Below are 12415 nucleotides of genomic sequence, written 5' to 3' on the forward strand. Positions count from 1 at the left end.
CAGACGGGAATACAGCTCAAGGGAACTTCATGGCCTACAGTGGGACATAGTCTGTGAAAGAACTAATGATACTCCTTCCTCTGTTCTCAGGGAGACCTATGGACCCTTCAGTCTCCATCCTTTCTTCCATCAACAACGTGATTGCTGCTGTGCTTTTTGGGCACTGCTTCTCCTCGGAGGATGACAGCTTCCAGCAACTCTTCAAGGGATCCCAGGCCATGGCAGAATTCCAAGGCACCATCTGGCCTCGAGTAAGTAAGAGATTATTTTAATAAAATGTAACTATTAATTTTCCAGAATATTCCTTACTGAGAATGCATGAAATAGGTACTCCCTGCACATTAATGAATAAGAAGTCTTGGGTAAATACAGAGCTATAAGGGCAGCACTCAACTTTTCTGGCTTGAGAGGATTCTTCTGTTAAGTTCAGTTACAGCACTCAACTTTTCTTGCTTTGTTCTTTTTCAGCATGGGTCCTCCAAACAATCTCCTGACTTTCTCTGTCCACATCAATGTTGGTTGTGCTAAAATAGCTTCCTCTGGATAGCCCCGACTGATGCTTACCTTGGGGTTCTTCAGCATCAAGTCTGCCTTGGAGACCACACTCAGGATCTTACTGTGCTACTTTTTGTCTGTGCTACTCTTTTGCTTTGAAGTAGTGGTTCTTAGCCTGTTGGCCACAGTGGGCCACACATGCAGCTCTCACTGTGTTATGTAAGCCGCACCCACACAACTGACTTCCTGTGTATCCGTTTAAAAATGTTTTGTATCTGTTATCTGACAGTAATGCAATACAAATCAATATTCTGTAATATCTCTCATTTCTATGCTGTCAAATGTCTACCAAGCACATTTCAAATGAGCTCTGAGTGTGTTAAATGGGCCACAGAAGTGTGCTGATTGGGCTGCATGCAGCCTGCAGTTTGAGAATCACTGCTTTAAAGGTTTCTGTAATAGTCCTATACTCACCATGTTAGACTTGGGCTGCGATGTCCATTCAGAAGAACACAGCAAACAAATACACCCTAGTTTTCTACCGTGACACTTACCATGAAGTGCTAGCTCAAGACATAAGTGAAAAATGGCCCATTTAGTGAACTCAGTAAGTTATGCGACCTGTTTTTTAGTTCAGTCAAGGCTTCATTTTAAGACTATGACCACTGATTTATTGCAAGGGATCCTGACACTGAAAATCTGGAAGCTGCTAGAGGAAGGCACAAGGTGCAGAAAGTATACTTTCCAGCCCTTGACAGCTCTCTCTCATCTCAAAAAATAAGGTAAAAGTCAAAACAATCAAGTGTTCCCCTTCTTTTCACAACGAATTTAACTGGACCATGAAAAGGATTCCATTGTAAACACCCTGTTTCTTGAAATGAATTAGTGCAAGCCTTGGTTACAAAACCAAGAATTCCCAACATTCATTTTGTCTGTTTTCCCCTACAGCTTTATGATGCTTTCCCATCATTGATGAAGCATCTAAGTCCCGTGTTCATGAGATCACTGCTGGCACTAACCCACATGCAGGATCTACGTAGACTTATAAAGGATGAGATCAAGTCTCACCAGAGCAGCTGGGTGCCTGAAAAATCACAAGACTTCATTGACTCATATCTCTCTCAGATATGGAAAGTAAGTAACAGTGTTCTATACAGTAGAAGTGCATTGATACATTGATCCGATAGTGGATTGGCACCAATATAAAGAAAATGGTCTGTATCAGAAATTGGTCTGATATGGCTGATAATATGGCGGATAAATGGTCCATGCATGCACAGCTGCAGTGCACAGCTGCAGTGCAGAACGTAGATGACGAGGAGCACATCCCGGCAGCTTGGAGAGCAGTGTCCAGCTGGTAAGTCTGTTGAGGGGGAAGGGAAGGGATGTGGGTGAGGGAGGGAGTGGGGCTGGGACAAGCACTGCCCAGCTAGGTAGGGGTGGCCGCAGGACAGAGCCGAGGTTTGATTCGGGGGGGGGGTGCTGCTCCCACCACTCATCTAGGAAGGTGTGTGGGGGGGGGGGGGGCATGTGCCCCAAGATTGGGGCAGGGTGGGCTGTGCTCAGGGTGGGCAGCAGCAGCACTGGGAGCAGTGGCCATGGGGGCAGGGCTGCAGCCACCCCAAAATTCGCCGTAGCCCCCCCCATAACCCCTGCTTCCAGTTTCGCTGCTGCCTACTCAGAGCGCAGCCCTGGCCCTGCCCACCACGCTCAGATCTGGGGGCAACCCCCCCATGCCCTCCCAGACAATCAGCAGGAACAGCGGCGGGAGTCACCGGACAAGCAGGCGAGTGCCAGATGAGCTACCAGATGAGTGGCTCCTGGATGAGCAGTGCACAACAGTGGGGGCCGCTCCCCATCCCCGTGCCCCCCCGGACAAGCCGCAGCTCCATTCCATACCCACCCTGTCCCAGCTAGGCAGTGCTTGCCCCAGCCCCACTCCCTCCCTCACTGCAGTGGGCCTTGATCTGCACCCCCATGCCCCTTGCCTTCCTCCTCCCCCTCCACCACAACAGACTTACTTGCTGGACATAGCTGTATTGGAAATTGGATCAGTATAGGCCAATATGCCTCCTTAAAAATTGGCATCAGCCCCCAAAATCTCTATCAGTGCACCCCTACCATACAGCTACATAATAAATTCATAGATATAGGGTCGGAAGGGACCTTGCAGATCTAGTTTGACCCCCTGCCCTGGCAGGAGAGAAAACTGGGCTCAAATGACCCCAGCCAGATAATCATCAAACCTCGTCTTAAAGACCCGCAAGGTAGGAGCCAGCACCACTTCCCTTGGAAGTTGGTTCCAGATCCTAGCTGCCAAAATTAAATACTTAATTTGCTCACATCTAGATATTGCAGACTCCCTTCTGAGTGGCTGCTTTGTTTTGACATAAAAAGAAAAGGGATAGATTTTTTAATTAGTGAGGTCTTTCTTTGGCTGGTACCCACCAGAGATACATCGTTACTTCATCTGTATCTTAAAAAGAAGGGGGAAAAAGAGAGCAGTGCTCAGCACACAAACTCTCCCTCTTTCCTTCCTGCATTAACAAGACAATGTCATTTATAAATATACATGACCATCAGCCATGCCTTCAGCTTGCCAGCATCATGTCTTCCAACTCTGTCATCTCAACAGGCATTTTTTTTAGGTAAAAGTCTTCAGACAGGTTACAGTGCTACTCAATCGCAGTCCTAACTCACATTCTCCATCTCCCTTCTACAGACCAAGGATAACCCCACATCTACATTTAAAGAGACCAACATGATCCAAGTGATTGCTGACCTCTTCATAGCAGGTTCAGACACCACCACAATCTCTTTATTGTGGTCTATCCTCTACATGATGGCACACCCAGAAATACAAGGTGAGAGGGACATGCAGCTGCACTTATTCCAGTAACTGAAGTCAGAGGAATCCAACAAAATGTGGGCAACTTCACCAACTATATAAACTATCAAACTTTTATTGAGTGAGCCCAGATCTTAACTTGCAGCTAGTGACCTGCAAAACTAGAGCTTGTCCATGGTTTCAGTAATGGCAGATTTAAATATGAGGCATGGCACTTCATTCCTGTGAATTTCTAGTGAATTTCTGTGCATAAAATAGGGGAAAGTAGTGGCTGAACAGACATGCTGGCATTATTGCCCTTACTCCCTCCCCTTTTAGGTGGGAAGAAGCTGAATTTAGCAGATTAAAGATTTCAAAGATTTCATAAACATTAGGGCTGGAAGGGACCTTGGAAGATCATCGAGTCTAGCTCCCTGCCCGAAGGGTAGGAAGTCAACTGGGGTCATAGGATCCCAGCAAGATAAGCATCCAATTTTCTCTTAAAGGTGTTCAATGTAGGTGCTTGAACCACCTCCGATGGCAGGCTATTCCAGGCCTTGGGGGCTTGGACAGTGAAGAAATTCTTCCTTATGTCCAGCCTGAAACAGTAGTTTGTAACTGTTCGACCTCGTCATCCCTTGGAGCACTCTGGTGAACAAACGTTCCCCCAGATACTGGTGGTCACCCCTGATAAACTTATAGGTGGCCACCAGATCACCCCTGAGCCTGCGCTTTTCCAGGCTAAAGAGCCCCATAGCTCTCAGCCTGTCGTCATAAGGTCTGTTTTCCTGACCTCTGATCATGCACGTGGCTCTTCTCTGGACTCTCCCAAGCTTCTCCACATCCTTTTTGATTTGTGGATCCCAAAACTGGACTCAGTACTTCAGCTGTGGCCTCACCAAGGCCGAGTACAAGGGGAGAATGACATCCTGGGATTTGCTTGAGAAGCATCTATGGATGCAAGCCAGCATTTTGGTTGCTTTACTAGCCGCAGCATTGCATTGAAGGCTTATGTTCATCTTGTGGTCAATGATGACCCCAAGTCTCTTTCTTCCATAGTACTAGCCACTGTAGCACTACTGAGCCTATAAGGATGCTGCAGGTTTTTCCTCCCAAGGTGGAGAAGCTTGCATTTTTCAGTGTTAAACACCATCAAGTTCTCGTCTGCCCATTTCCTGAGCCTGTCCAGGTCAGCCTGGATCGCCCTCCTGTCTTCAGGTGTGGATGCTTTGCCCCAAAGTTTGTGTCATCAGTGAACTTGGCCAGTCCGCTTCTGATTCCAATGTCCACATCATTAATGAAGATGTTGAACAATATGGGTCCAAGGACAGAGCCTTGGGGGACCCCACTGGTCACAGGGCAATATGACATCAATCTCTTCTCCCTTGTCCAGGTGAAAGGTCACCTGGTCGTAAAAGGAAATGAGATTGGTCAAGCAAGAACTACCCACAACAAACCCGTGCTGGCTATGCCTCGGGATGTTGGCATCAGCCAGTCCATTAAGGATGGCCTCTTTAATAAACTTTCCTAAGACCTTCCCCGTAATAGAGGTCAGGCTGATGGGCCTATAGTTTGCCGGATCCACTTTCCTCCCTTTCTTGAAAATAGACACCACATTGGCCTTCTTCCAGTCTTCGGGCACTACACCAGAGCACCAGGAGTTCTCAAAGATCCGTGCCAGAGGCTAGGCTATGATGCTCGCCAGCTCCTTGAGTACCCTGGGGTGTAGGTTGTCAGGGCCAGCTGACTTGAAGGTATCCAGTCTCTCAAGGTGTTCCTTCATGAGGTCAGCATTGATAGAGGGCAGGGGATCTCCTTCACCCGGACCTCCCTGTCCCGTAGTGGGCATGGGCGTCCCATGAGACTGATGAAAGACCGATGCAAAGTACCCATTTAATAGGTTGGCTTTTTCCTGGGCGTCAGTAGTCAGTTGTCCCACCTGGTTTAGCACGGGGCCAATGTTGCCCTTGGTTTTCATTCGGCTCCCCACATATATGAAAAAGGACTTTTTATTGTCCTTGATACTTGAAGCTAGTTGGAGTTCAGTTGCAGCCTTGGCTTTCCTTGTTTGCTCCCTGCAGGACCAGACCAGTGCAGAATATTCCTCCTTGGAGGTGAATCCCAACCTCCATCCTTTGTAGGCCTTTCTTTTTAGCCTCAGGAGGTCTGCTAGATCCCTGGAGAGCCAGGGGGGCTGCTGTGCCCTCTTATTGCTTTTCCTCCGAGATGGAATAGAACTAGCTTGTGCATTGAGGATCGCTCCCTTGAGGAGCAACCATTCTCCCTGAACTCCCCTCCCCCTGGGGTCGTGGTCCCTTAGGGCCTCACTGACAAGCCTCCTGAGCTTGTCAAAGTCGGCTTTCCTGAAGTCAAGGACTTCCGTGTTGCTGACTGACTTGCCAGCTTTACAGCGGATGGTGAAGGTGATCAGCTCGTGGTTGCTGTCACCCAGCTTCCCATCAATCACTAGGTTGCCGATTAGGTCATCCCCAGTAGCCAGTACCAGGTCGAGCAGTGCTTTATCTCCCATTGGCCCGTAGACTTCTGAAGTCAGGTAGAGGTCATCCACGCATGATAGAAAACTTTGCGACTACTCAGATTTTGCTGAGTGATCCTCCCACGACATGTCTGGGTAGCTGAAGTCACCCATGACAACCATGGTCCTGGAGCACGAGATTGAAGATGACAACTAGGCCTGTGCGAATAGGGAACTATTCAATTCGGGTTTGGATTTGGCCAATTCGGAAGCCAGTGATTTGATTCGGAGCTCCAAATCGGTTCACCACTTTGATTTGGCTGAATCAGCTCCAAAGCTTTGGAGATTCGGCCATAGGGTATAATGGGGAATCAATTAAATATAACTTCATTGTTTTTTGTCTGATTTGGATGAAACTTGCAGGGGTGGTAGCCTCTGCTGAGAGCATGAAGCCTGCCAAGTTTCAAGGAGATAGATACAGGGACTTGGAGGAAACTGCACCCCAAATTCTTGAAAGTAAAACTCATGCCACCTGTATGTGTTACGCCACAGCAGGGTGATAACTGCAGGGGTGGTGGCCCCTAGTAAGGCCACAAAGCCTGCCAAGTTTCAAGGAGATAGGTTCAGGGGTTTGGGGAAAACTGCACCTCAAGCTGCAGACAAGCAAAACTAGTGACATGGGTGACACTGTGTGTGTTAAAGCACAGCAGGGTGAAAGCTGCAGGGATGGTAGCCCCTGCTGTGGCCACAAAGCCTGCCAGCTATCAAGGAGATCGGTGCAGGGGGATTCTGGAGCCGTGCACCTCTAGCTGCCGATAGACAAAACTCATGATGTGGGTGCTCATGCAACTCACTGTCAGCTGTCTGTATTGATTCTTTCCTCTCCTTAGTCTGTGGTTTTATAGGTGTTACTCTTTGCTCCTTAACTCATTACATTAGCTAGCTACTGCACATGGAGCTGTTCCCTGAGTGAATCATGATTGATTGATAACACAGTAGCCTAGCAGCCAGGCCTGCAGTAGTTTCACCCCCCCGCCCCGTGCCCCAAGACAGACACAATTGCACAAGCACCCATGTCATGAGTTTTGCCTGTCAGCAGCTAGAGGTGCAGGGCCCCAGAAGCCCTGCACCTATCTCCTTGACAGTTGGCAGGCTTTGTGGCCTCAGCACGGGCTAGCAGGCCTTCAGCTTTCACCCTGCTGCGCCTTAACACACACAGTGTCACCCATGTCACGAGTTTTGCTTGTCCACAGCTTGAGGCACAGTTTCCCCCAAACCCCTGCACCTATCTCCTTGAAACTTAGCAGACTTTGTGGCCTCACCAGGGGCTAGCATCCCTGCAGTTTTGATCCCGCTGTGGCTTAACACACACACGTGACACAAGTTTTGCTTTCAGAAATTTGGGGTGCAGTTTCCCAGAAACCCCTGCACCTATCACCTTGAAACTGGGCAGACTTCATGCTCTCAACAGAGGCTACCAGCCCCACAAGTTTCATCTGAATCAGCCAAAAGACAACAAAGTTATAGATATTTCATTCATTCCCCGTGATACCCTATGGCCGAATCTCCAAATCTTTTCTGAATCAATTAGGAAGCTCCGAATCGATTCGGAAAGCCTACGCTTCCTGCGATTCAATTCAGATTAATAGATTTGGCCTTCGAATCATCTCCGAATCCAAATCATGATCCAAAGCTTTGCACAGCCCTAATGACAACACTGTTCACATTATTGATGGCTAGAAAATTACATTTAGAGGTTTGGTTTTAGAAATTGATTTGTAGGTTATATATGCATTAGAACAATAGTCAAGTGCGGCTGCAAGGGTTAATTAACTTTTAAAGGCCCGATCACACAGTAACACAGTTCTCACAGCCTTTAAGGCAGACAGGGTGTCAAGACAACAAGGTCAATGGCTAGACATAGCCTGGGAAATTGTGGGCATATATGACACTGTTCCATAACATGAGATAAGGTGGCACCAGCTCACAAGGCCTGAGGGTGGGGGCCCTGAGAGTTCTGGTTTTGGGGGAACAGACAAAATTAGGAGGACATTGGAAAAGCCCAAATTAGGATGCGTGCATGTGATGGGCCTGTGAAACAAAGGAATAACCTGACAGGACAGAACGTAGACAGTATGATGATCACAGAGACCAATCAGTGATAGCCACGGATGAAGAGTCATCAGGAGGGAAAAAAATAAAAAAGCAGAAACTTTAGAGCAACAAAGGGTCCCCATCCCTGACAGGGGAACCCAGGGCAAGTTGACAGAGGGAATATGACCAGCCCATCTCATCCACCCCACTGGGGAGAATGCAGGGAAGGGGCCTTGGCCTCCAGCCTCCTGAGCATAATAAGGGACAAAGTTGTATGTATGAACTAGGAATTAATCTGATTTAATCCTGCAATTTACAGTGACTTATTTTGAGAAGCCAGAGTCCATGCTTTGACCAATTTCTTAAATTTTGGTTTCTGACAATTTCTCCCTGCAGAACGAGTCCAAAAAGAACTGGACACTACTATTAGCTCATCTCGTGAAATTCGATATGAGGACCGAATGATCCTACCCTACACAAATGCAGTTTTACATGAAGTTCTGCGGTATAGCAGCATAAGTGCAATAGGGGTTATACGAAAGTGTGCCAAGGATACAACTGTGCAGGGCTTTCCAGTTAGTAAGGTATGCTAAGTATATTACCACACTTCAGAGGTGTTCTCTGGGCAAAATTTGAAACAGTAATAACTCCCACTTACCTTTTTAAACAATAGATGTTTTTTCTGTGTTTTGTGCAGGAATGGTTTACAAGTAAGGTTGAACAATTTGTAAAAAAAACTCTTTATTAAAAATAGGTATTGGATAGGTTGCAGGATAGGTTGTGGACCTCAGTAAGTAAAGGTTAACTCCTGCACAACTTTACCTTTCTTCTGCCTTCAACCTCTAGCCCGCAGGCAGCCCACAAAGCTGTCATACAGCTCACAAGGCTCCCCACAGGTCTGAAAATTTGGCAGCAGAAGAATGGTGGCAGAGTTAATTGCCACTCTTCTCCCAAATTTCCAGACCCACCTCAAATTCTGTAGGTCAGATAACATGGTCTTGCATGCGATAGATCACTACAGTACACAGTCAGATCAAGGTACACAGGGTTGGGCTGGTACATGGCAAGATCCAGGTGCACAGGGTCGGGTTGGGCCAGCACTTAGACAAGTTAGGGCACGTGAGGTCAGGCCGACACTCGGCCAGATCGGGCCACGCGGGGGCGGGCCAGCACTCGGCCAGATCGGGGCACGCGGGGGCGGGCCAGCACTCGGCCAGATTGGGGCACGCGGGGGCGAGCCAGCATCTGGCCAGATTGGGGCACATGAGGTCAGGCTGGCACCTGGCCAGATTGGGACACCCAGTATTGGGCTAGCGTGCTTAGATCGCACATATAGATCAATCCCACACAGGAGCCAAGCCACAGACCAACCCTGTGCCACTCAACTCACCCATGGAGCTAAAATGTTGGGCACTATTGAAACCAAAGGCAAAAATACATAAGTTAAATGGAAAAAGGCACATATTCTAGAATAAAAGGAATTTTACCAATAGAAATATATTCCTTAAATTTATTCCTTACCTTATACCTTCCCAAGCAGATGAGACTTTACAGATAGCTCCTTGGGAGACAGCGAGGAAGATGTCTTTGAGGTCATGCTCCACTGATCGCAACTTTAGAATTGGGTTCCACACTCAGTCTGGGGTGTTTATTTTTCCAGAATTAAACATTCTAATTTTTGGCTGTATATTATCGTCCTCAGACTGTTTGGAATCAATCTTAAGACCTTGCTGCTGAAGTAATTGTTTTAATGAACTATTCTGTAGTATGTGTCAGAGGGTGAACATGTAAGAATTAGCTTGTTCTTGCATTAGGCACTTTTAAAGGGATATGACAGACTGCATTGGGAAGCCATAGGAGGTCCAAGGATGTTTCTGCTGGGAATATTTTTTTTATTTTCTTAAGGAGTTGTCTTTCTTTCTAGGGCACTTTAATTTATCCCAACTTATTTTCTGTTCTGTATGATCCTGACCATTGGGAGACCCCTCAAGAGTTCAACCCAAGTCACTTCCTGGACAAAGGTGGAAACTTTTTGAACAAAGAAGCCTTTTTGCCATTTTCAGCAGGTAACATTAATCCCATTACACCCAGTGTAGCAGGGTACTTGCTCCACAGACTGATATCTATTTAGCCTTTCATCCGATCTTATTTTATAAAACCCAGTAAAGTCTTGAGCTCAGAAAACAAACGTATTATCTCCAACGGCGGATAATTTCTTTCTTTCTTGAAGAAACTAAGACTAACTGCTCTTTGAAGCTTCTTAGCAAATTTATCTGGAATTGTGGTAGCAAAATGTGTTTCCTTGTGGCAGCACTGAATTCTGACAGATACTGAGTGTATTCATATCAATCACATTTAAATGGAGAGCAAGCAAGTAATCAGCAGGATTTAAAAACAGACTGGATATTGAACACGAGAGCAACAAATATCCATGGTAATTTAAGGAAAAATGGTTTTGGAAGGAATGTAAAAACTTACTTTTCAGAGAATAATAGTCCCATCTAGGGGTAGCTACAGCCAATCAACGTATTTTTAGAAGTGTAGAAACTCAGGTTACATTATTAGTAGCTTCTAAACGTAACCTATTTTCCTAGCGTAGGCATGACTTCTAAGACGGGGAACACTGACTTGATCCCATTTGGCAGAGGAGATGGGCGGTCCAGTTGTTAGAGTGCTAAACTAAGACACCAGGGTTCCCCAGTCTACCATAGACTTCCTCTGTGATTGCGGGCAAGTCACTAAGCTTCTCTGTGCCTCAGTTTCCCTCCTGTAAAATGGAAAAATAGCACAGCCTTGTAGTGGTGTTGCAAGAATGAATATGGGAGACAAAACAATGACAGAAGACAAACAGGTGAAATGTATTCTTGTTTTTTTAAACTTTCTGTGATCAGTGCCTCTGGTGCTCCCTACATCTATACAGTATCAAGCCATACTGAGACATTAAACATTGTCATTTATTTCCAATGAATTGTATCCTTCCTCAACTTGGGGGCAGAGGCATAATTCCACTTGCAAGGGTTATTAGATATGTGTGATAAATTCTCCTCTTCACCCTGCAGGACACCGTGTCTGTCTGGGGGAACAGCTGGCAAAAACAAGTCTCTTTATCATGTTCTCCAGTCTGCTGAGAGCATTCACCTTTCGGCTGCCGGAAGGAGTGAAGGAAATCAACAAGAAGCCTATCGTAGGGTTCATTCTGCAGCCCCAACCCTATAAAATGTGTGCTGTTCCTCGTTAAGTTTCTGTCTTCCCAGACACCTGCTGGGAAGTGGTTTTCGGATTCTCGAATGGCATCCTTGGCATTTGGAAACCACTGCTTTGCAAACCCTTTGTCTCTTAACACATTACAGTTGTTGTCTGACCAACAATCCTTGTGCTGAGTCCCTAAAATTCCTTTCAGCGAGCTAACAAACCATGCCTGCTTGTCACACGGATCTCAACATCAAGCCAAAGAGCCACCCCGTCCTTGTGGTGCACGGCACAGCTGCTCGGCTGGAGGGTGGCATGAGCTGGTCCAGAACTACTATTTCCCTAGTAGAGAGAAAAAGAATACAAGCAACCGGGGGCAAATCCGAGGGGTGGGGATGGCTTGCATCGGTGCAGACCAATATGGCTATCAACATAGGCGACTGGTACCTCCAGCCGGGGGGGTTCCTCCAGTTGCCGATCGCCGAGCCAGCGGCGAAACCGGAAGCGTGCTTCCAATTTGCGGCTGGCGCTTCCAGGGAGCACACAGCCAATCCCAGAGGGTGCATGTGCACGCACGTGTACCCCTACACATCGCCAATGGCTACCAAATACACCCCTGGTAGTGCCTGCAGCATTTCTAACCCAGCAGCGACAGAGTCCATATCATTTATGGCTCGTTATAATCTAGACGATCCCTTTTAAACCCTGCCTTCCAGAGGCAATAATAACCCCGTCTTTCTTCACGGTCGTGATGTTCCACCAATCAAACGGTCCTTCCTTCTCCCAATGCCACGGCCTGTTTGCCGCTCCTGGTAGCCAAGCTCCTCTTTCACGGCCCTACACCTCGCTTCTAACTCGGTCCAGTGAAGCCGTACGTGGTTTTTGCTGCGATCGTCGCCTGCGTGGTGCAGCCTGGCGTATCAGTCAAAGCTTCCGGCTGCGTGTTGTTTTCAGAGGGGATGAGGCACCCTGCTCCCCACAACCCCCTTTTCAAAATCTTCCGTCCGCCCAGGCGAGCAGTTGTTAGCCGTGGCTGGTTTTCATTCCCAGGCCGCAGCGCCTCACAACTAAGGCAGGAACCTGCTCCCTCAGAGCACGAACATGAAGCCACGAGCACCCACACGACCGTTGGGGCCACCCCGTTTTGGCGGGAAGGCAGCGGCGCCCTCCAACGGCCGCTCGCGACATCACACGCAGCCCCCCCCAACATGGCGGCTCCCGCGGTGGGTCTGCCACACTCAAAATGGCGCCTGGCAGGGCTCTCCCACACTCAATATGGCTGCCGGGAGGGAAGGTGCCACACTCAAGATGGCGGACGAGCCGCTTTGACATTC

General features: G+C 47.7%; 1 protein-coding gene and 1 long non-coding RNA gene across 4 annotated transcripts in view; one reads left to right on the forward strand and one right to left on the reverse strand.

Annotated features, from left to right (window-relative positions):
• The window catches only part of LOC132251452 (uncharacterized), a 157774-nt gene extending 147953 nt beyond the window's left edge, over positions 1-9821 (reverse strand). Inside the window, exon 1 of the long non-coding RNA XR_009463550.1 lies at positions 9414-9821. This is a non-coding gene — a long non-coding RNA (uncharacterized LOC132251452). The remainder of the gene's footprint in view (positions 1-9413) is intronic.
• The window catches only part of LOC102564039 (cytochrome P450 2J5), a 38888-nt gene extending 27628 nt beyond the window's left edge, over positions 1-11260 (forward strand). For all 3 annotated transcript variants that reach the window (XM_059731224.1, XM_059731226.1, XM_059731225.1), the window contains 6 exons: positions 91-251; positions 1444-1629; positions 3218-3359; positions 8289-8476; positions 9817-9958; positions 10952-11260. In XM_059731224.1, coding sequence (XP_059587207.1) covers positions 91-251; positions 1444-1629; positions 3218-3359; positions 8289-8476; positions 9817-9958; positions 10952-11130 — 998 coding nt within the window. In that variant the 3' untranslated portion in view covers positions 11131-11260. The remainder of the gene's footprint in view (positions 1-90; positions 252-1443; positions 1630-3217; positions 3360-8288; positions 8477-9816; positions 9959-10951) is intronic.
• The last annotated feature ends 1155 nt before the right edge of the window (positions 11261-12415 follow it).

Source organism: Alligator mississippiensis, chromosome 7 (assembly GCF_030867095.1).
Source record: "Alligator mississippiensis isolate rAllMis1 chromosome 7, rAllMis1, whole genome shotgun sequence".
Classification (NCBI taxonomy): Eukaryota; Metazoa; Chordata; order Crocodylia; family Alligatoridae; genus Alligator; species Alligator mississippiensis.